This window comes from Haliotis rubra, unplaced genomic scaffold (genome assembly GCF_003918875.1).
Source record: "Haliotis rubra isolate DU_JTF1 unplaced genomic scaffold, ASM391887v1 Scf1095, whole genome shotgun sequence".
NCBI lineage: Eukaryota > Metazoa > Mollusca > Gastropoda > Lepetellida > Haliotidae > Haliotis > Haliotis rubra.
In genome coordinates, this window is record NW_025764998.1 from 104,956 (window position 1) to 131,024 (window position 26,069).

Consider the following 26,069-nt stretch of genomic DNA (forward strand, 5'->3'; position numbering starts at 1 on the left):
TCCATTATTAAAGGGAAAATATTTCAAATACATAAAACAAGATATCGAAAATATACTCATAATACCGGGAAAGGTTTCAATATCACGAACAAAAGATGCATTTCCACCAAAATATATTTGTTGTAATGAAAACAAATGTGTTGAAACAAAATAGACTTATCATAACGTTAAAACTTCGTTATTATAAACAAACGATGCGTAACCCCGAAAGTCTAACGAAAGAAGTGTATTACAACCAAACGAAACCCAAACAAATCCGTGTACTAAATAACCCCTCTGTTTGAATGTATTTTGGTTATAACGCATCCCCTTTCGTTATAACGCATATCTTTTCGTTATATAACGCATCTCATTTCGTTGTAACGCTTCTTTTTTTCGTAATAACGAGTATTATTTCCGTTGGGATGAATTCGTATTCCTAATTATTTTGCCTGTAGTAACTGAATCATTTTCGTGTCATGTTCATGTCAGTTTTCGAAGTCTTCTGGTTTCCCGGAGAGTGTTAAACTACTTCCGAGGAAAATATGAATGGGCAAACCACTGTGCACGTTAACCTCATTCCCAACAGCCCCAGTTACAACACCTATTGAAATCGTTGTGTATATTCTCACTATTGAAACACGTTAGCGAATGCTTCGATGTTTCGTTGTTATTTTCAGTAAATCTTTTGTTGGGACTTTGCTGGAGCGGTCCGGTCTGATCTTTCTTCCGCCCCCTTCAGGTGTTTGGTCTTGCATGACCAGGATTTATATACTGTTTATAGACGGATTTCCTGAACTCAAGTTTACAATAATTACGTAACAATCAACAACTGATCTGGGCGACTGCTGAGGAAGATATACATCATGGTAGGACTGCTTTAACTAGGGACAACTTGCTAGGTTAACGATTTGCTTTGAAGGTAAAGAGAAAGTAGCCTTGATAGTTAATACTGACGACCCACGAGCGCTACAGTTATTATGAACGTGTCTCATGACGATGATGTATCATCATCGATGTATATCTGTTTTTGGGGATTGAGTTGTGGCATCTTGTAACAGGCAACCATGGGTGAGAAGATATTAGTGTACATGTGAACAGTGCATTTGAGTATTCGGTCGGTTTTAACTGTACAGGGCCAGACAATAGATAAAGACTTAAAGCCGGGACACATTTGTTCGGGACGGTCAGGTGGGTAACACTGAAAATGGACTGCACAACAATAAAACGAGATATGAATGTAACACACAGTGGTAGAATACGTTATCGTGCGAGCGAGAGGTGAGGTGAGGTGAAATTGGGTTTAACGTCGTGCTTGAGAATATTTCGCTCATATGACGATGTGCATGCGTGTGTATGTGGGGCTGCTTGTACTAGCCCAGACTTAAGCTGGTTCTATAGGTGTAGCTCACTGAGATACCATGCCCCAGTGAAGCATGAATACCCCACTCAGACACATTATACTCACTCCGAGTCGACCAGTCCTTGTACCAATTAATGCCGAGCGCCAGGCAGGGACCAACAAGTACCATATTTTAACGTCTTTTGGTATGACACGGTCGGGGATCGAACCCGCGACTTTCCGCTCTCCGGGCGGACGCTCTAACCACTACACCAAGGAGGCGGTCCGAGCGAGCGAGAAGTCTCGGTGACTGTTACATTCTTTCCGAGGAAAATATGAACAGACTGCACGTACATTTACCTCCTTTCGTATTTCAGTGAAATTGTTGTCGGAATGTGTGTGTGTGCGTCTGCGTAATGTGAAGCATCATTACTCCATGTGAAGGGGACGAAGCTGTGTTTGTCAAAATCACAACGTACATGGCAGGCGGTATTTGAGAGTCTTGCTCATGTACTGAGATTTGACGCTGTATTCAGCTTCCGACTCCTTGAAGATTAGGGCGGTGGGGTAGCCTAGTGGTTAAAGCGTTCGCTCGTCACGCCAAAGGCCCGGGTTCGATTCCCCACATGGGTAGAAAGAGTGAAACCCATTTCTGGTGTACTCAGCCGTGATATTGCTGGAATATTGCTAAAGGCCGTGTAAAACTACACTCACTCACTCTTTCATATAATATAATTATGTTTCTTTTCGCCGTGGTTATCTGGGATAGTGTTGAGTAGGCAAATAAATATTTTTGGCAAATATTGAGTTGACTACCATACTTTGCTCTATTTAACGTGGGTTGTTTATATCAAGTGATGAATCATTCTTTCAGGCGATGACCAACACACACAAGGATATTCTTATAAGAAACCGTGGCGGCCTCGTGGACAATATAGCTAACATAGCTGCCGTTGTCAATGAACTTTTCAGTATGGAGACCATAACAGCTCACATGAAGGAGGATATTTTAGTTTGTATTTTTATGATGTCATCATCGAATTATGTATAAAAATCTTAATATTGCGTAAAAATTCTACATTGGTAGTGTATACATGAAGTGTATATAGCTGGCTTCATCCATGCCGCTAAGATATTCTTAGTACAAAAATGCAATTTCGAACACAACTTACTCTCACCAGACAAGTCATATGGTTTAAATATGTACTCATACATAACATAACTTCGTTTCTGTTGAGTAGGAAGGGAAGCACCACACACCAAGGGACAAGAAATGGGCTTTGCTTGATTTATTGCCACGTAGAGGTGATGGAGCTTTTGACCATTTCCACACTGCCCTGATAAAATGTGGCGAGCAGGTTGCAGCTGATATCCTGAAGCCTCCAGCACCACAGCCTCAGCAACCGACAGATGACCTCCCTGAATGTAGGTATAAACAGCCAGTGCCATATTATATGTTTAATATGCTTAACTACATACTGTATAAATGTGTATTTTTATCCACCTGTGGTATATCTAATATAAGCGATAGAGACGTGCTCCAGAGGTATATCAAATGTCAGCGATAGAGACATGCTCCAGTGGTATATCTAATGTTAGCGATAGAAACATGCTCCAGTGGTATATCTTATGTCAGCGATAGAAACATGCTCCAGTGGTATATCTAATGTTAGCGATAGAAACATGCTCCAGTGGTATATCTACTGTTAGCTATAGAGACATGCTGCAGTGGTATATCGAATGTTAGTGATAGAGACATGCTCCAGAGGTATATCTAATGTTAGCGATAGAGACATGCTCCAGTGGTATATCTAATGTCAGCGATAGAGACGTGCTCCAGAGGTATATCAAATGTCAGCGATAGAAACATGCTCCAGTGGTATATCTAATGTTAGCGATAGAAACATGTTCCATTGGTATATCTAATGTTAGCGATAGAAACATGCTCCAGTGGTATATCTAATGTTAGCGATAGAAACATGCTCCAGTGGTATATCTAATGTTAGCGATAGAAACATGCTCCAGTGGTATATCTAATGTAAGCGATAGAGACATGCTCCAGTGGTATATCTAATGTTAGCGATAGAAACATGCTCCAGTGGTATATCTTATGTCAGCGATAGAGACGTGCTCCAGAGGTATATCAAATGTCAGCGATAGAGACATGCTCCAGTGGTATATCTAATGTTAGCGATAGAAACATGCTCCAGTGGTATATCTTAATGTCAGCGATAGAAACATGCTCCAGTGGTATATCTAATGTTAGCGATAGAAACATGCTCCAGTGGTATATCTAATGTTAGCTATAGAGACATGCTGCAGTGGTATATCGAATGTTAGTGATAGAGACATGCTCCAGAGGTATATCTAATGTTAGCGATAGAGACATGCTCCAGTGGTATATCTAATGTCAGCGATAGAGACGTGCTCCAGAGGTATATCTAATGTTAGCGATAGAGACATGCTCCAGTGGTATATCTAATGTTAGCGATAGAGACATGCTCCAGTGGTATATCTAATGTTAGCGATAGAGACATGCTCCAGTGGTATATCTAATGTTAGCGTCCCTTGGGCCTGCAAGTATCCCTTATATATTTGTAGGTTCGAATCCAGATTAGTTTCGATTATGTTTCTCGGTTTATCGCCATCCAAATCTTAATGGTCTACTCCACTTCGGTCGTTTTTCACACCGAGGATACTGTTCAAAGCAGCGTTGGGCGGTGGGGTAGCCTCAGTTGCTCGTCATGCCCAAGACAGGGGTTCGCTTCCCCACATGGATACAATGTGTGAAGCCCATTTCTGGTGTTCCCGTGATATTGCTGGAATATTGCCAAAAGTGGCGTAAAACTATTCTGACTCCCTCACTCAAAGCAGCGTTAAACCCAACTGACTCACTAACCCTACAAGTTATTGTATTTGTTTCAGCTTGGCCGCCTGTAGACTACAGTACAAACGAAGTAAAGGTTGAGATGGTTGCCGAAGACAATATTCAAATGCGACAATGGTTTGAAGAGTCAAAATCAAGTTCAATGGTATATATTTGAATTGATCTCCAAACATTTACATCATGACGTATGATGTTTGTTTCGTTGTTGTCAATAAGGCCGCACTCACTAGTTTTTCAGCTATATGACGAAGATCTGTAAATAATCAAATCTGGACCAATCCAGTGATTGGCGTCATGAGCATCGATCTACGCAGGTGGGAAACGACGACATGCATCAGCCATATCAGCGTGCCTGACCTTCAGATCCCGACAGTCGTCTCTTACAACCAAAAAACCCTGACGATCCGAGTTAGAATTGATCTTCTGTAACCCATGCCTGTCGTATTAGGCGACTGACGGGGTCGGGTGGTCAGACTCGCTGACTTGGTTGACACTTGTCATGGTGTCCCAAATGCGTAGATGGATGTTCATGCTGTTGATCACTGGCTGTCTGGCCCAGACTCCATTATTTACAGACCACCGCCATACAGCTGGAATATTGCTGAGTGCACCGTTAATCAACAACCAAACCACACCATTCGTACAACAAATAGGTAAAGAGGACAAGAAAAGGGATTTTCAACCTCAGTTGTTTTCTTTTGAGTTTGTAGGTTTGTCAAAGAAGGTAAACCAAAAACTTGTGAATGAGTTGAGATTTAACACTGAGCTTGACCTCTTGGTAAACTCACGAATTATGAAATAATTACTGAGAATTAAGGAAACAATAACTGAATCAAACAGGAATTATATGTGTTAGGACATCATTACTGAATATATGATACATGGTATGCAACTCCCGGAAATTTCAGCCAGACCACAGGGCTTGCTAGATGTAAAACTTGCCAGCCCTGACCAAAACTTACCTGCCCACAAAATATCTTCATATATACATGTCTAAATTTTAACTCGACCGTCGGGCAGGTGAATTTGAGAATCTGGCAGTCCGTGTTGAAAATAACCCGTCCCGGGCGGTCGGGCAGGCAAGTATTTCGAACACTGAATATATGCTAATCTCTACTGACAGATCTACCGCATGGAGAAATGCCCAAGAGGGAGAGTCTTGATAATTAATAACAAAAACTTTTCCGCTGCAAGAGAGAAAAAGTTAGACCTGGAAGACAGAACAGGGACTGATGAGGATGCTACTTCGCTATGTCTTCTTTTTGATGACCTATCGTTGGATAAAGTCGTCAAGAAAGATCTGACACGTGAGGTAAATAGAATGCACATTTTGATGATGTAGTTTAATAATTAATTTTTAAAACATCAATCATGAAAACAAAACTCATCTCGATATTACTTAATGAACCCATATTACACATCTCGATATTACTTTATGAACCCATATGACAGATGCAACCCAAAATTATGAATAACTCCGTTAACAAGTACATTTTCCATATCATTCCCAGTACCCGTACACATATACTACCCATCAAAAGTTTAGACTCACTTAAAGCACTCACTATAAGTTATGTATATATGTAGTTACATCGAAAATGAATTTCTCCACTAACTTGGGGGAACCGACTGCAAACCTTATGCACATGAATTGCACGAGGATCATGCATCAAATTGCTGAAAAGCATGTGCACATATCGTGCATGTGACCAGCTGCGTTTTGGTGTAAAGTTTTGTTAAGAATTCGCCAATTTTCACTGAGTTTCATCATTTATTGAAGTCATGACAATAATCTTTTCAACGTTACTAATTTGTTTTACAATACATCAGTTCATGTGTGCACAGTACCTTTAAACAGTATGGAATATTTTGCAAAATTTAGAACAGTTGACTGAAGTGAGTGGCTACATTTACACTAGTGAGTCTAAACTTTTGATGGGGAGTATATATCACAGAATCACAAACAAAAACACAAAAAGCCCATAGAGTTCCGATTCGATTTTAAAACATTGCCGCCATATTAAAATTACATTATTAAAGTAATTTCTTCCAATTTTTCAGCATACCAATGTTATGTCAGATTTTCTTTATGAAGGATTAATATTGATAACTCTTGCATGTCAATGATAGACTTAAAACCCACCTTATTTCAGCATATTACTTATAATATCAACTGTAAATATTCCAGTGTAAATATTCTGTATTGCTTTGAGCAAGGGTGTGGAATAGGCGCATTATGAATATGCATTATGCATTTATGTTATCACTATATAACTTAACGGCATATCACCCTCCTGTATAGAATAGTATTTTCAAGCTACATACACTCTCCATTCACAAGTATGTCAATAACCATTGTAACTGCACGGCCTATCAATACCCGGACAAAGGAACAATATCAGCATCTTATCCAACTGTGATAGTCTTCCCGTTCAAATCTAACGACACCTGTCCTCTCCACCATTAAAACTATCCAATTTGTGTTATTACTCACAAAAATTCCCCAATACTGATTCTGATAAAATGCATATGGTAACATATGACCAGGTGAGCTAAATGACCTTAAAACTAACCTTTTGACTCTTAATGCCTTTTCAGAAAATCATAGAAGTGCTGGATGAAGAGAGACAACTCGATCATGACGGCTATGACTGTTTCGCGTGTGTCATCTTGTCCCATGGGACTGGAGGAGGCGTGTATGGGGTTGACGGCGAGGTTGCCAACATACAGGAAATCACTGATATGTTTAATGGTCAGAACTGTCAAACACTTGTTGGGAAGCCGAAACTTTTCTTCATACAGGCCTGTCAGGGACGTAAGTAGAGAGGTGCCTACTTATCATTGGTCTGACTGATATCTTAATTACTTAAAACAATCTGTTGACAGGAACGTCACAGTGCACAACGGTTTCGACAGTGAAATTTGATTTAGAGCCGAATTACATGTCCATCTTTTATTCACCCCTGTTAATGAACTATGGAAGGTGAGGTGAAATGGGTGGTAATTTAAGAATATTTCGCTCATATGACGACATGCATGCGTGTGTATGTGTGGCTGCCTGTCCTAGCCCAGACTTAAGCTGGTTTTATAGTGCTAGCCCACCGAGATACCATGCCGCAGTGAAGCATGAATATCCCACTCAGACACATTATACCGACTCCGAGCCGACCAGTCAGAGAACAACAAGTACCATATTTTAACTTCTTTTGGTATAGCGCGACCGGGGATCGAACCCGCGACCTTCCACTCTCCGGAATTCCGCATCATTTTATTTTGAGGTTTAGCTGGTAGCCGCTAAACATAACTTATCAAAAATATTCACTTACATTGTCGGTCTAATCAGGGGATACTCTGACGAAGCTGCAAGTAAAGACTTTCGTCGCAAATGGAATCTTGCACAATTAAAGGCTCATTCGGCGAACCCTTCATGAAAAAGAATCGCATAAAGTAAATCTTGCATTCAGAATATAGGCACGTAAGACAAATTTTGCAGTCTTAACCTTGACTTGTGCATCGACGGTAATTTCTTTTCAGACACAACACAATCTTTCAGGACACACAACGGGCGAAGTAATAGATGTATTTGGGTTAAAACTCAGGGCAATATTTCTTTTTAAAAATATCAAAATTAAGTATTTAGTGAATGAGTTTAGTTTTATGCCACTTTTAGTAATATTCCAATAATATCACGGCGGGGCACACCAAACATGGTCTTCACACACTGTACCAATGTGGGGAATCGAACCCGGGTCTTCGGCGTGTTGAGCGAACGCTTGAACCCCTGGGCTACTAATTCGCCCCTTAAATTAAGACAAAACGAAGTTTTGTTACAGGACACAATCGTTTTCAATTTTGCAGAAAAGAAAGACACGGGCGCAGAAAGTGCACCAGATCCCACTGTTTCTGAGGTAACACAAGAACTTGAAAGCATCAGAATACACAAGGAACCACAGACAGAAAAACAAAACCTTGTCGCTACGACCAGTTCAGCTGCTGAACATCCACCCAGGGCTGACATCATGATAGCAGAAGCTACGACGCCAGGTGATATACACGTTGTCAGTCGAATGCACCGTCGTGTCCTTTTGAGTAAATACTATTATTTGCAACATATTTCTGTTTATTTGCAGATTATATGTCAGTTCGAAACACAGTAAACGGCTCATGGTTTATACAGGCTATTGTTTACGTCTTTATGAAGTTTGCTCACAAAGAAGATCTAGCGTCAATGATGACCAAGGTATGTATGATTTCCCATGTCCCGTCAATCCAGGTTTCACGCTGTGAAGAGGAGTGATCATGACTGTTGGCCGGTTTTGGCTGGGGACACGAGATACGCGGCTTCACACATCATGCCGACCAAGCGAAGTGACAAATCAAGTTGGCACACATACAATTTCTGTTTTGAATTTATGTGCAGTGTGTTCAGATGAAGTGTAGACCTGCAAAGTCATTCTCTCCGATGAAGTCCTCTATCCTGAAAAGTGAAACGGAACGTCTTCCCTTTGCTTAACTGGACAAGTCATATCCCATCCCCAAGAGTCAATATGTGATTTTGCATGAAAAAGTATATCGCTCTCTCTCAATAACGGGATGCAAATAGTTCACAAAAATATTGAATAATTAATCACGTTGTATTTGAGTGAAATCATTTATTTTGCCAAGGTAACATATTGGGCTGCTTAAAACCTACGGGAATTCAACAAGAATTGAACACTTTTGAAAATATAAGAAGCTAACAAGAAAATCCTAACACTGCAATGTTCGTTGTAACAAAGCTAAGGATAGCCACCTTAACCGGTTAAAACACACACCTGGAAAGCAGTCATGGCCCTTATCACCAAGCCTGGGAGTACATGTTTCCTTAACATTGTAACTGTGTTCTTGCTAGGTAGACTACCTAATCCCCAGCAAGTACAGTGCGGGATAAAACATACTGAACTTACAAACATTGACCAAACTGTGTGAAAGCAAACTTTGGGAACACAGGATACACATGAAACAAAATGCCTTGAAGTGACAAATACTTTCAAATCCTCTGAAAGTTCAATCACAAACCATATGTGTCATCTATTTTAGGAGGAAATATGGTTTTATAGTTTTCCAACCACTAGATATAAACCACTATATAAGTAACGAACATTTCAGGCAACGCCATGTGTTCAGAAACACTGTCTTGTCCTCAAATAGACTTAAACTGGGCAGATTTCAAGATATTGACACTGAAAACAATCATATAAGATTTAAGTCACGTGATGTTTGAAAAATAGTATCAGAACTTCACAAGCAATAACGTTAAAATATGGTACTTGTTGGTCCCTGTCTGGCGCTCGGCATTAATGGGTACAACAAGGACTGGTCGGCTCGGAGTGAGTATAATGTGTCTGAGTGGGGTATTCAAGCTTCACTGCGGCATGGTATTTCAGTGAGCTAGCACTATAAAACCAGCTTCAGTCTGGGCTAGTACAAGCAGCCGCACATACACATACACACGCATGCACGTCGTCATATGAGCGAAATATTCTCAAGCACGACGTTAAACCCAATTTCACCTCACCTCACAAGCAATATAGTTCAAATATCCTGGTGAAGAACATTTTATTAACCGAGATTCCACATTCTGGCAAATCAAGCAGTAAGTTACCATTAACCACACACAAGCTTTGAATATATTTTTCTTTTCCCATCTGGCGTACTTTGTGTTCTAAATGTAACTTAAACTGTGTGAAAAAAGAACACAATTCCCCAGTATGGCGGTGGTAACAAACATTTCACTCCTATTTCTACGCATGGAATAATTTCTATGTATTGAGATACACTATGCAGAGAGATATTCTGAGCCCCAAATAATGACTAATACCGTTAATGTAAACATAAATTGTATTCATTCAAAGAAAATGGGTTCGATTATGCTTGTTCTGCACATGTACATGTCAAGCTGAAAATTAGTCACGGATATTTCCTCAAAACTGGTGCCATGGCATTAAAACATTCATTTGTCTAAAAAGAATGCTTTGGCTTAAGAATTTGCAGTAAAAAAAACTTTTGACCAATATCAAAGTCTTAATATCCAGGTATCCAAGTTTAACTGCAAAGTAATGTGTTGTCACCGGCAACAGTAACGAACATTTCAAATTGAAATTTTATCGTAGCTCTAGCAAATATACAGTTTGGGTTATTGGGCTGTTTATGCATGATGTATGTTGGCCAGGGTGGTACCATTATCCAACCATACTGATACTAACATTTGCTAATGAAGTTTAGGAGAAGCATGGTGGCGACAGAATTTGCACCCCGTTATTGAGAATGAGTGATATATGCAACGTACATTTTGTAATCATTTTAACGAAAGTCTTGTTCTGAAGTTACTGCAGTCACTGCCCTACGTCAACTCGATTTTTGTTATGAGTGAGTGAGTTAAAATTTCAAGTCACTTTGGCAATATTTCAGCCATATCGTGACAAGAACATTTAATACTTTAGAATTTTATTTTATAAAAATCGGTCACCAAAGGACAGTAAAACAACTAGTATATCACAGTAAGAGACTTAAAACTAGCATGTAACTTAAAATTAGATACTATGTAGGACATTACAACATAACAGTGGGCTATAGATCGCCAGCCACCGAAGGTAGGTCACCATACCACGGACGATTTTTGTTATGAAGTATGACGCACATTCGTGAAGACACCCATATGTCAGATTCAATAACATGTTCTCAATATTCAACCATGTTTGTGAAAAGAAAATTATGTTTATAACAAGCAACAAAACTGTAGGTGAAAGTTTAACAAGACAGTTCCCATGTTTCATCCTTCCTATACATGGTCGGTGAGATAGCCTAGTGGTTAAAGCGCTCCCCCTTAGTGCTAAAGAAAGGTGTTCAATTCCCCTCATGGATACAATGTGTAAAGCCTGCTATATCCCTTCGCTCTGTCGCTGGAATATTCCTGGCAGCGGCAAGAAAACCTGGTGTACTCATTCTTTTTGTCTTACAGGTTAATGACCTCGTGTGTCGTAGAGTGACCAAGAACAAAAAGTACAAGCAAGTTTCTACTTATAGTTCTGTTCTTACGAAGCACTTTTACTTCTTCCCTGGACTTCCCCAGAAAACAAGCTAGATACAAATGTCCTCGTATGCCAGTTTTTATCGTAGAACAGACATACATCATCCTCAACTGAGGTGCACGAAACAGATGGACCATAGTTAATTGGAGGATGTGTAAAATGTCCGTAACACAATATTGTGCTACTTTATTCGTTGCTCATTCGGATCTTCCCGATTATTATTAAAAAATTTGAGACGCACAAATCAGGTATGCTTGAAGTGAGGAATAGTTACATGTCTGGCTGACTATAAATTTACTCAAGGCAACCTCCTGAGGTATTTACGAATTATCACATACGAGGTATAGCGTCAGTAAAAGTAAAATATTTCATTTTAATGAAGTCCGGTTAGTACCGACAACAAACTGACTGACTATGTACCAAATACACAATCCACATGACCAACATATCACCATGGGTCGGCAGGCTCGCTTATTTCACCTGACGCTTTTCGTAGCAAACAACTCACGTCAGGCAGGATATTATAGCCCTCAACCCCAGTGTCACCCACCACTCACCATCACTTCAGCTCCATCCTCATCGTGTTATACTACTGTCGCCCCATTCTGTAACCTGCAAGAAATCTCCCGTTGGGTATATGTCTCTGACGACTGATTTATCAGCAATGTTCCATGCACGTTTAGAAAAATCGACAAACATCTTGTACTCTAAATCATTGTATGACTCGCCACAGATTCTCCTGGTTAGGATATTTCTAATATTTTCCAATGAAAGCCTTATTCATAGAGTTGATTTCATATGTTGAATACAACCTACGAATCATTTCTATTTCAAACTACATAAAACTATTTTGAATTTTACATGATTACCTCGTACAATGTAGATATTTCTTGCGTATTTACAATCATATTTAACATTTTATAAATTGTACGTACTTGTATGTTTTGTGGTCCCTTTGGGTAGTTTTTATACTCGTGAAGTTTAACATTGGCCTTCAGCAATCCATGCTTGTCGTAAGAGGCGACCAACGGGCTCGCTGGCGTACAGTATTTTTTACCACATGTTTTAGGTTATCAGTGAATTTGACACGATTACCTAGCCTTGGTCCAGCAGCTTTTTATTGTAAGAATCAAAGAACTGCAGTTGGTCCAAAGCCCGTGTACCAGTATTTCTTCTTTGAGAGGCATTTAGAAGTTGGGGCAATAAGGAAGGAGAATATATGGATGAAGAACTTCTTTATTGCTGTGAGAGCGACGTTTCGGTGTAGGTTCTAACACCGTTATCAAGCAAGTGATGAACAGCATAAGGATGAAGGAGCATATATACAAGTTTGAGCAGATGTTTGTACAGTACAATGGGGATTAGGAAGCCAGACACAATAACAACACAAGGGCTAGAAGCCAGACACAATAACAACACAAGAGCTAGAAGCCAGACACAATAACACCACAGTGGGATTAGAAGCCATGCTGTTCATCACTGGCTTGATAACGGTGTTAGAACCTACACCGAAACGTCGCTCTCACAGCAATAAAGAAGTTCTTCATCCATATATTGTTATCCTTCCTTACAAGTATTTCGTCCAAGAGACCCATACGGATAAGTGACCTTTGCTCCCTGTTTAGTCAGAGTTATTCTCACACCAAAGGGTCTAACGGTCACAGCCGCTTTTAATCATGTGTCTTGCTGTTTGTCTTGTCAGAGTAATGGCTCAGCCATGGTATACCTATTATGCCGCTGCTTATCACACTAACTCACATATTCCTTCACGGCTTATTTGTCAGTTGTCTTTGTCTGTGGTCAAAGAATTGAACACTCTAACCTCTCGCTAACTGTATCAAGGTTTTAATAACGAAACTCTTGACCCCCTTCATCTAGTTTATCCTAATGAAGATACTACTCCTTCACCACAGCTACCGGACATAATTCTGACAATGAAATTAAAATAATAGACATAGCATATACTCTATACAAGCATTATCATTATTAGTCGGGGCGGTGGGTAAACTAGTAGTTACAGCGTTCGCTCGTCAGGCTGAAGACTCAGGATCGATTCCCCACGCGGGCATGTGTGAAGCCCATTTCTGGTGTCTCCCCGCATTGATATTGCAGGAGCGAGTGAGTTAATATTAAACGTCACATCGGCAATATCTCAGCCATATTGTGACGAAAACAATTTATACCATAAAAAATTGAAACGTTTTGAAAAGTAAAACCTGTCGACGATAAATAGTAAAAATGCCAGAGTATCACAGATATGAACATAAAACCAGCAAGCAAACCTAAGACATTTTAATTAAATAAGACAATACAATATAAAACACTGGCTATAGATCGCCAACGACTGAAGGTAGATCACCATACTAGGAACCATGGGGACTTACATTACTTTTTGCTACCTGCATGGACCCTAGCTGGATTTACACTATCCCTTCAGCTGTTGGCGATTGTAGGAGTGAGTGATATTGCAGGAATATTGCTAAAAGCGACGTAAAACCAAACTCACTCACTCATTTTTAAACACAACTGTCGGTATCCACGCCATTGCCTTGAAACACGATAACATTAAAGACCATGGGCGGGTCTGTTAAACTCAGTGTTGTTTTATCTCTGGATATTGGGGCGGTAGGGTAGCTTAGCGGTTGAGGCGGTACGATGAAGTTACGATTCACCACATGGGCACATTGTGTGAAGCCCATTTCCCCTGCCGTGATATTGCTGGAATATTGCTAAAAGCGGCGTAAAACCCAATTCACTCATTCTCTGGATATTCGTATACCCTTTGCAGTTTATATCATGTTTTTTTCTGCTGTTAGCGATGATGGGGATAAACGCAATTATTCCTTTTTTCTGTCCTTACCTTGCATCGATATACGCGGTTGGGAAACGATGACATGCATCAATCATGTCAGCGAGCCTGACCACCATATCCCGATAGTCGCCTCTTACAACAAGATACACGTGACGATCCGCTTTAGAATTGGTCTTCAGAAGCCCATGCTTGTCGTAAGAGGCGACTGATTGCGTGGTAAAGCTCACTGATTTAGTTGATGCATGTCATAGTATTCCAGTTGCGTAGATCGATGCTCATGATGTATAAATGTGCGGAGATGTATATATTTGTGAATTAATTCAATTATATACCCTTGAATATTATATCGTTGACGAACCTGCTAAACGTACCTTGTGATTAAAACGTATTTCGCTTTACTTCGTTGGCTTTCCTATCGGAAGTGATTTTTGCTGTAAGCAGAAACTCTGTCTGTTGGTTAATTCAAAGTTTGAAAACAGCTGTCTGTATCCCGAATTGTTAGATTGAAAATCTTTGCTTGTATACATGTATTTGGTTCGATAGGTTACGTATTTATATTCTTTGCTTCTTTGGTCTGCAGTAATACATTATTATACATTATTCCTCATTGCTTTATGGTAACAGTATTGCAGATACGTCTGTCAGTTGGAACTAATGTACTCATTGTCAGTATGCATATTATTAACACTACCCGTGAAGATTTGGGTTAGAATTGATCTTCAGCCACCCATGCTCGCCGGAGGAGGCAACTAACGGGTTGTCAGGCTCGCTGACTAGGTTGACACATGTCATCGGTTGCCAATTGCGTAGTTCGATGCTCATGATGTTGATCACTGGATTGTCTGATCCAGACTCGATTACTTACCACCGCCATATAGTTGGAATATTGCTGAGTGTGGCGTAAAACTAAACTCACTCACATTATATTAGCGCATATAAGCTATGTATAAATGCAGTATAAGCTATTGCTCCCTTTTCGACTGACATACAGAGTTTATTGCCTGTTTCCATATCATGAATATCTAACATTTATGTTATATTTTGGATTACACCTATTCATGTGTTACATCTAAAGACTTTCGAAATGTGTATTCACATAATAAAATCATTTATTAAAATATACATTGTGTTATGTGAGCCTTGTCTTTTAAATAATCGATGTTTCTTTCCTCTGTTCAACAGTGGAAGTTTAGATGAACTGTAGATGTTGCTATTTAGTTTCTCACTTATATATTACTGAAGGAGAAAAACCTAAATTTACAAACAAAGACAAGATATCTCAATGTGGCTGATTCTAATCAGTGGACAGTGGGTCCTGGTACTTCAGAGCCCGCCAAAATGTTTTTAGAACAGATTAAACTTGTAAATCCAACCGGGGATATAGGGGACTTGTTTGTGTACATATGCATACAACGAACGCCTTCCTGCCATACTGGGATGAGGTGAAATTGGGTTTAACGTCGTGCTTGAGAATATTTCGCTCATATGACGACGTGCATGCGTGTGTATGTGTATGTGCGGCTGCTTGTACTAGCCCAGACTGAAGCTGATTTTATAGTGCTAGCCCACTGAGATACCATGCCGCAGTGAAGCATGAATACCCCACTCAGACACATTATACTGACTCCGAACCGACCAATCCTTGTACCCATTAATGCCAAGCGCCAGGCAGGGACCAACAAGTACCATATTTTAACGTCTTTTGGTATGACGCGATCGGGGATCGAACTCCTGCCATACTGGAATATGTCACGTAGACAGCTGCGAGTGCAAAGAGAAAGTCTGCAGTGTTACATTTTAGGCCCGCAGACTTCAACCAATCGAAAGACACTGCAGGGTTAATTGCTGTTATCCCCCAAACTCGACCCAGTGGTTATTCAGGGAACTTTTCCTTGAAAATCGAACGTATTTTGGGAAACTTATTAAAATTGTTTTCATTTTTTTGGCTTGATGATGATCTATTTACATTTCGATACTACAAATTTAGTAATTTGCCAAGGGTCCTATGTCCAGAAGGCAGTGGCTCATGGGTCAATCTTGTACAATAATTTCTTTTTGATTATTCTGCTTGAGTATATCATCCGGGTATCCTTGGTGCTACAGGTCGAAAATACACTTGCGATTGTCTTTATGTTACTCCATGGTGGGTGGGGAGCTCGGATGATGAACAAATATAAACTAAACATGGATTACCAAACCCCATAAAAGCAAAGAAAACGTCCACTCGATAATGATGAGGAACAGCGACTTTCCAAATCTGTTGATTATTGGCCACGATTTCTAATCATGGAGTCTCAGGATAAGACTCCATTGAAGCTTAATCCTTTTGCGATTTCTAAAAGTATCAACAGAATAGCAGGTGAGGTAAAAACATCACACGCTTGCGTTCAGGATCCTTTTAACTGAGTGTAACAGAATACAGTCACGACCAGCAGCTATTTTGTTGGAGTTCCTGTTACGGTCTCTGCCCATAGAACACTGAATACCGGTAAAGGTATATTGCTAATATATCCATCCACCTAAAACGTAGGTTTTTCTAAAAACTATTTTGCAGTGGAACTGTAGAGGACTGCGAACAAGTTTTAATTTAATATAGCTATTAGTCCAGGATTTAACATCAGCAGCATTCTGTCTGCAAGCAACGTTTCTTAAACAGACAGATAATTTTAACTTACGCCAGTTTAAAGCCTATTATTATGTTTTTCCTCTGGGTGATAGGGCCACTGGAGGTTCTACTATCTTTATACGGCAGGATGTTATTCACACCCCGGTACACTTAACACTAATCTCCAAGCTGTTGCAGTGTAAAGTTCTCTGGGTGTAGCATTTACGTTATGCTCTCTGTATATTCCGCCTTCATCAGTGCTTCATCAGACTGATCTTCAGTCAATCTATGATCAACTCCCGAAGCCCTGTATTCTTATGGGTAACCTAAACGGTCACAGCCAACACTGGGGTAGTACTAACACTAATTCGAAAGGTGAAATACTGGAATATTTCATTTCCAATAATGATCTGTGAATATACACCTTTCTGCAACTGACACTTACGCTTCTGTGGATTTGTCTCTTGCATTTTCTAACCTCCTAAATTGAATTTGATTGGTCTGTCCACAATGACCTTTGTGAAAGTAACCACTTCCCTACTATCCTTTCAGAAATAACTATCTGAGTCTCCATTGTGATCAAGATGGAATTTTTCGAAGGCTAACTGGTCCTTATATCAAACTATTTGTAAATCGAAACTACGATCTGAATATTTCAGTGATGTAACTGATCCTATTCAGCCTTTGCTGACGTCTAAGATGAAATAGGTGATGAGTGTAAACCCCCACAAAAAAGGCAAAATATTATATCTGCCACCATCCAACTGTCCATAACTTAAATAAATTTAAAATACTCAATGCGAAGGCACGGCCTACCTTCAGACAAAACAAACGGCAATCTTGGAGGAAATAAGTCTCCAAAATTAATTTACGCATACCGATGTCTATTGAACATGGTTCAGAGAATATAAGGCAAAGGTTCGAAATATGTTCACCATCCTTAAGATGGTGATAATGTTATAACTGAAAAATAAAAAATTGCAGATAAAATTGGCGAAACTCTTGCCAAAAACAAATTATGTCCCTGAGTTTCGAAGATATCAGATAGAACAGGAAAAGACAAAAGTTAAATTTGAATCAAATAACGGTGAAGACTATACGGTACACAATTCTAACTGTGATAGTGTAATTCTTTTACTTTTCATTGAAGACAGGTTGTAAACGTCAAATATGTCACTACATGGCTGAAATATTGCCGATATGACGATAAATATTAACTCACTCACTCAGTCAATCTTAAGAAGCTTAATCAACTTGAGAGCAGGATATATGCAAATATATATGTACGGGAATTATGTTACCAACAACATTACTGCAATGCCGAATGTACTGATCTTCCATACATCATTTTCGCAAGAGTTTTCACCCATGAAAATTCGGGTTAGAATTGGTCTTCACTAACCCGTGCTTGTCATTAGAGGCGGCTAACGGGATCGGGTGGATTGGGCGCGCTGACCTGGTTGACACATGTCATCGTATCCCAAATGCGTAGAACGTTGCTCATGCTGTTCATCCCTAGACTGTCTGGTCCAGGCTCGATCATTTACAGACCGCGTGGAACAGACGGGGGAAGAGCTATTAGCATTACCCAGCCCTCACCACTAGGATGATGCTCCTTAGGGGTGCCTTCAATCAATTAGCCAAAAACACGATGATTGATTGCTCGTTATGTAAATCAATGGATCTTGTTAATGCACTGTGAAAATCTCGCAATCTCATCTGACCAATGAGAGAATGAGTGGGTGAGTAAGTTAGTGATTGAGTATGGTTTTACGCCGCTTTTAGCAATATTCCAGAAATATCACTACGGGGACACCAGAAATGGGCTTTGCACATTGTACCCATGTGGGGAATTGAACCCGGGTCTTCGTGTGACGAGCGAACGCTCTGACCAATGAGGCAAGGCACCAATATTAAACACAAACAAACTTGATGTGAGAGATGAACACAGGTTATAATATCTCGTGGCGCAAGATAGATTCTAAAATGTTCCATTATTTGAAAGACGCGTGACCACAATCAAATTTCTTTATATTTCTTAGTATCGGACATTGTTCCTTTGTGAGGACGTTGAAAGTTATATTCCTAGAACAAGTCGATCCATATTTCCATACTTCAAAACTTCTTGAACACTAAACCTCAGAGGGTTTTTTTCAGTGTAAGCTTGGGTTCAAAGCCTATAGTCAACGCAATAATTGTTAACTGATACCATTAATACTGTTCTTTATTCCAATAGGCATGTCATATTCAACATTTCCTCGGATACAAAATTCCATTGCTGTAATTGTTGTTAAACTTGTATGCGTATCACCCTTCTACACACGTTCTGCCTCCTGGATGAGCGCCTTTCGAACAATCCAACAGTTCCCAAAACACTTTAGGTTTAAAAGTTATCGCACAAACAGTAATGCTTATTGCTAATATCACAATCAGAATGTAGATAAACATCATTATTCATCACCTCAAACATTGATTTTGAATGTCAGCAAAGCCACAGTACGTCTTAATATTTTACATAATTTTGCAATTGTGCAAATAGCTGTGAAATAAGTACCTTACCACTAATCGTACCGGCATTCGAGTTGTAATCAACAAACGTTTCTAATTTATCATTATTAGAATAATTAAAGTCAATTTCATCATGTCTGTTTCTTCTTTTCAAGAATGATCATGCGGTCGTTTCATGGTTTGAAAACATATCTTGCAAAGCAATCAGCTAATTATAGCAGGCACATAAGAGTGAGGATGCTTATGTTATTAACAGAAGTGTTCGTGTGTCTCTGTCCTTCAATTGTCAAGCTACGAGTACCACATAAGATGTTTCTACTACTCTTGGTACCTCTGTCCATGGTATGTGTTTCCCCCACACAAGCAAGTAACTATAAAATCGGTGTCAAGTTGTGCAAGATCAAGTGTATGGAAAGACGTTCCTGTAAGAGTGTTGCATATGACATTAGGACTCTGACATGTAAGCTGATGAATGGGGCCACAGGACGACAGAATGGTTACATAACGTTTCTAAAAGGGAAAGACACAGTAAGTTTTCTGCCATTGTGGCTTGCTGTGATAAAATATCATTTTCCTGTATTTAATGTAAGACGAACAAAATTTGTTTCAGGACAATCATGTTCATTTGAAAATTAGTAAATATAACGTAAAACCTGCTAAGGTAAATTGTGTCATTACGTCTGAAATAAGAGATACCATCTCTTGAATATTGCATTTGAACCAAACGTCCCTTTCACAGCCTGCCACAGGTGCTTGCTCACTGAAGGACTGCGTTTCCAACACTCGATGTCTTGAAACACATCAAGGTCGTGTAGTCTGTGTCCAAGGTAATATATGTTGATATATAACTAATTAATTTATGGGGTTAAAGAACCACTAAACTTTGTTTTTTTGTTACTCTTTTAACCATTACATATGAAAGATTTGTGGTTAGTCTTATGCGGAACACCAAATGTATTCTTTAAAAACTTGTGGTTAATTAATACCGAGCGATTAAAAGTGGCCAAAAAAGTCGCCTGCTTCTCTCTCGCCCGCCAACGAAACCACAGACATGTTACGTAACTCTGTCGCCAGAGCACTGCAGTGACGTCATATGAGGAACGATTTTCAGTTAGTTGTATAGAAAGTGTGTAGCATGCTCATCATTTTGATGATTTCTCGACATCAACGACGACATTCCGAATCGTTGCTTTGTCGTCAATTGCTCCTAGGGGGTCGGGCGATGGTGTCACCATGCACAGATTTCCACAGGACCCCGCAGTTCGTGCTAAATGGGTTATGTTTGTGAGTGCGAAGCGAGCGTTGCGGAAGCCTGAAACGATATCTTACTTGTGTTCAGATCGCTTCACGGAAGTTAAAGAATCAAAACTACTTACTACTTCTAGTAAAATATGTATATGATTGATGACCATAAAGATTTTCCATGACACAACTTGTAACATAACGATTTCTTCCTCGGAAGTGAGGTTGTGGTCGAAGTAACAATAATATTGTAAGTAGTATTATATTGACACCCACCTCGCTTCCACGAGAGAAATTGTTATGTTATTGGCCATCAATCAAATACATATATTACTACCAGTAGAAAGTAGTTTTGATTTTGTAACTCGGTGAAAACAAACCTAAATAGCATTTATCCTCAGCCTGGCGGATGTTCCCGACAGGGGCGTCGCCATTTTTGAAAATCGTAAAGTCTGTTAGAATTAATGAGATTATAGTTTGTTTTCATCAAGTTAGAAAATCAAAACTACTTTCTACTCGTAGTTAAATATGTATTGGAATCATAACCAAACGGATTTTGCATGACACAACTTATAACATAACGATTTCTTCCACGGAAGCGAGGTGGGGGTCGAAGTTACAATACTGCGCGATAAATTTCTTGCTACATTCACATAGTTAATGTCCACTCACCAGTATGTAGATACTAGTCAATGTGCGTCTTTATATTTGGTCTTATAATCCTAATTAGTTTGTTATCATACTTGTATGCATTTTGAAACTAAATAAAAAGCAGACGATCTGCTGATACTTATAGTGAATTTATAACAGAACTGTAATAGCTAGACATTTTATAGTTTGCCAATGTGAATCATAATCCGCACACACACCCTAGTGTATGTTGTCTGTCTCATTACACTTCACCTCGAAAACAATGATTCTGTTGAATGCTACGACAAATGAATAAAAACAAAGTGCAAATATTAAAATTAAAACAGATTAAAGTTATAGGAACAATATCAGGCCATTACCTTGTTCGAGGAATGTATCCATCAATATCCACAAAACTGTTCCAAATGATGTGTCTTTTAACAGTTTAATATACGAAAAAGTGATCAATCTTTTCAGGTATTGGTGTATAGTCTCATTGGTCACCCAAGATAGCACACCTGGCAACTAATTGCATAATGTCCGCCTTTCTTTAAAAACAGTAATTTAGTTAGCCAATAATGGGCAATCAATCAATGTATTGCCGGTTAATCCTTTGAAAGAAGCACGCTGTTTTTACGCAGACACCGACACGACAGAGTGTATTCAGTATAGATTAGTAAATCTACATACATAAACACTACCTTTTGACAATTCCGCTGTGTAAGATAGAAGTAATTAATCAACCAGCGTGTTATCGGTTAATCCTTTGATCGATGTTTATAATGTTGAATATTTACTCCAGACACAAGAAATGCCAAATGGGAACCTTTGTCGGGTAATCTAAGTGTGTTACCACTAATTATACCTGTTATAAATTTATTAACTGACCATCAAGTGAATGATGACAAATGACATGTGTAGGTTTATACCACCTAACAAGGGTTACAACAAGGGAGTATTAATTGCTGTATTGCATGTGAAAACTTATGGGCCGACACTGTTTTGAGAATACAAACAGATTTTTACATGACATGATTAAATATCGAGGTAAAAAACACAGAAATGGGATCAATTTAGATCAGTCATTATACAAATAGGGCCTAACGACACCAATCGATTTTGACGGAATCGTCTATGAAAACAAGTTGTAACTCGGAAACTAGGCAAAGCAGGAGACAAAATTAAATGACAGTAGATTGTGAGAACATATAGCTTTCATTTTCCACAACAATTGTCACGATTTCAGGTTTATACAAGCCTGTAAACAAGATAATTTACCCCCTAAAATGTAGATGAATTCTGCATCGGCCCTCAAAGCTATTCCTCATATGACGTCACAGAGACGCGCCGCTCTGATTGGTTGAAATTTCGTTCGCGGGTGAGAATTGTGCACTGTTGTCAAAAAGGTCGATTTAAGTCAATTAAAGGTCGAAATGAGTAGTTTTAATGACGGGGTTTCATTTATAACGATGCCAGTTAGTGATTTATGTATTTGTACCCCCTAGGGTTTATGTGACCTTTAATTGACACTCAATTAACAAGTAATCGGTCTCAAGAATAAACATCAACTTTGCACTTACAACATGTCAATCATTTTTTATGAAATACTGGCTGGAGACTTTTTAACTTGTCTTATATATCCCTTCGCCTTAGTTTTGTGCCAACATTCAATTTTGATGCATTCAGCAAACACTAATTCTTTAACTGGAGTGAGTCAGTTTAGTTTTACGCCGCATTCAGCAATATTCCAGCTATATAGTCGCGATTTGTAAATAATCAAGTCTGGACCAGACAATCCAGGGATCAACAGCATGAACATCGATCTGCGCAATTGGGAACCGATGACACGTGTCAACCAAGTCAGCGAGCCTGACCACCCGATCCCTTTCCCGATCCCTAACTAAAAAGCCCAAACAACTTAAGTAATCGCCCCTACTGCTAAGTTTGAGCAATATTGGGTTACTGAAGGTTTATTCTAACCTGGACCTTCACCGGTCTTAGCGTCGATGTGTTAACATTATAGAGCTTTAACTGACTAATCTGCGATTTAAATAACTTCGTCGTTCATACATTTTCTTCAATAATCATACACATATTACGATGACTTCACGGTAACATTCAAGACATCTACACAATCACCAGGTAGGACAAAAGTGCGTGTACACAAACCCTGCACATGTTTGACATTTTATAGTGTGATGACAGAGTAGATGCAACGTTTTGGTTTCTGTGTTGGATTATTTACTTTGTGATACAGTAGTGGTATTTTGATGAGTGAGTTACAAGTTAAAGTCACTTTGGCAATATTTCAGCCATACCGTGACTAAATCAAGTATTGGTTAAATCATGATTGAAGGTAAAATATAAAAACATGTCAACGAAGGACAGTAAAACAACTAGATTATCACAGATAGAAATTTAAAACTAGTAATTACATCTAAAACATTATAACTTTGCATGACAATACAATATAAAAACAGGCTATAGATTGCCAACAACTGAAGGTAGATCACTATTCTAGCGACCATGGGGACTTACATTACTTTTGCTACCTTCATGGACCCTAGCTGGATTTACACCATCCCTTCAGCTGTCAGCAATTTTGGACAATCTAACCATAACATTAAAATAGCATATATACTGCAGTTAAAAACCATAGTAAGTTCAAATTAACTTGAATTGTTTTGGGACTTACGTACCTATTTTGATAAGGGTTTGGTCATGTCCGAAGTTACAACACTGGTTCAAAATATCTCGCCCCGAAGACAGCACAATAGATTGAAACTCCATTTTCTTGGTCTTTTTCCTGTAAAAGTGCAGTACCTGAATAATTGACATTATTTTACACTTGCTGAAAGACCCAAGTGAAATGAGTTTAAATCATGGCCGTTGATATTGATAGCGTGTCACGGTATGGCGTGAACGGCGCCTTATGCTGTCAGTCACTAGTTTGACTGATCAAATCGAGATTCGTAACAGATCGTCATGATATTGCAGGATTTGGTTAACTCGGCGTTAAACAACATCACTTTGTCATAGTTCTATACTTCTTGGCATGTATAGTATACGTCAAATGCAATCTTGAATGATCACAGATAAACCTGCAAACCTACTAGGCAAACACTGCAAGACGAACCAGGACTGTTCACCCAGTTACCTTCAATGCTTCGGGGGAACCTGCAAGTGTCCCATGGGATTAAGTTTCAATCCTGCTGACAACACCTGTGTTAGAGGTAAGTCAACACTGATATACAAGAACATCTCTTTATCACAAAGTTGACGTCTCTTCAAGTTATAACGCAATGTTTCTTTGTCAATACTACACAGTTTTACAAATGGTAAGGGCCTTACCGCTGTCGAATTTACGCATGAACTAGACTGTGCTTGAGTCATCTTCGAATATAGTGTAGAAACTGTTAATTATAGGCACTAGCAAGTGATAAACTTGCTGGTCCAGTCAGTCAGTGAGTGAGTTAATAAAATATATTTAAAGCCATGATGATTATGAAAGTCGTATATTTATGAGCAAGTTGTCGGCAAAGGACAGTAAAACAAATAGAATATAAAAGGCCTACATTTAAAACAAGCATGCAATCATAACGAGTAGTTACACTACGCCACAGTCTAATATAAATCGGGCTATAAATCACCACCAACCGTAGGTATTCCCACAAGAGTAACAACACCACTGTCTAATTTACGCATGAACCAAACTGTGCTTGGGTCATCTTCGAGTTTACTGTAGAAACTGATCTACCTTCAGTTGTTGGTAATATATAGCCTGTTTTTATATTGTATTGTCATTTATAGTTCAAAATCAAATATTTCAGATTTAATTACTAGTTTTAAATATATTTCTGTGATAAACTAGTTGTTTTACTGTCCTTTGCAGACAGATAGTATATGTTCTAACTATGCTTTTATTCATTTACAATTTTCTTAGTCACGATTTAACTCTCGCTTACTATATAAACTGTTAATTATAGGCACAAGTGATAAACGTGCTGGTCCTGTCAGTAAGTTAATGATATCTATATATGTATCTATATCTATCTATGTATATCTATATATCTATATCTATATATATATATACGCACAAAATGTCCAAAATAGTACTGGTGTTCAGTCATAAATATCACATAGATAAATAAAAACAGAATGCCTTTTTCTCCAACATGTTTCGTTATTTACTCTTCAGGGAGATTGTAGCGGTTACAGTATGACGTTCATTACATATATATTGTGTCGTCACAATAGGGACAACATTCTACAGCGACAAGGTCACAGCTTGCAATGGTTTAACATTGGTTTGAACTTGTCTATGAAGTAGCGTTCTTTTAAAATTCGTTTTACTTTGTCCGAATTTCGAACTTGATAAAAAGGAAATATTGTAAATTTAACATCGTTTCCTTTCGCACAGACATCTAGATGTTCACTCAGTGGGATGCATCAGGTTTCAGGACACTTTATTTGTTGTTTGTGGACACGAACCCGGGCTCTTAAATTTTCTGATTGACCAATATACTGTTCATTACAGCCTGTGCATGTTATGAAATATATATTATGTTTTTGGAAAAGCAGTCAAAATTCTGTTTTACATAGAATTCTCCGTGTCTCGTGAAAGTTACAGAGTGTCCTTCAACAATATGTCGACACGTTCCACAGTTACCTCTGTTGCATCTAGACACATTAGGATATGATAAATTCTGTTTCTTTAAAATAAATTTGGCTTTTGTTAGTATCTTTTTAAGATTCTGATTTTGTCTTTTGCTATTTATTATTTTTCTAGATTTCAGCATTGATTTCAGTTTTTCATCTTGTTCTAAGATGCACATATTTGTTTTTATTTTCTGGAACACAGTTGGGTTCAACGGATTATAAGTAGATACAAAAGCAATTACTTTTTCCTCATTGGTTTGTTTCATCGTTCCTGTCAAAAGATCTTCTCTATTAAGCTGTAAAGCTTTATTTCTTCCGTCTTCAACAAAAGATTT

General features: G+C 38.8%; 1 protein-coding gene across 1 annotated transcript; it reads left to right on the forward strand.

Annotated features, from left to right (window-relative positions):
* The first annotated feature begins 670 nt into the window (after positions 1–670).
* Positions 671–12,218, forward strand: LOC124283714 (caspase-3-like). Its single transcript, XM_046719737.1, has 9 exons — positions 671–848; positions 2,196–2,333; positions 2,563–2,746; positions 4,247–4,353; positions 5,332–5,520; positions 6,807–7,023; positions 8,067–8,252; positions 8,339–8,448; positions 11,209–12,218. Exons 1-9 carry the CDS (start codon positions 846–848, stop codon positions 11,329–11,331), a joined length of 1,257 nt encoding a protein of 418 aa, XP_046575693.1. The 5' UTR covers positions 671–845; the 3' UTR covers positions 11,332–12,218.
* The last annotated feature ends 13,851 nt before the right edge of the window (positions 12,219–26,069 follow it).

Coding starts and splice junctions, on each gene's coding strand:
- LOC124283714 (XM_046719737.1), top strand. Junction 5,521..6,806: donor AGAAAGATCTGACACGTGAG/GTAAATAGAATG, acceptor ATGCCTTTTCAG/AAAATCATAGAAGTGCTGGA. Junction 8,253..8,338: donor AGCAGAAGCTACGACGCCAG/GTGATATACACG, acceptor GTTTATTTGCAG/ATTATATGTCAGTTCGAAAC.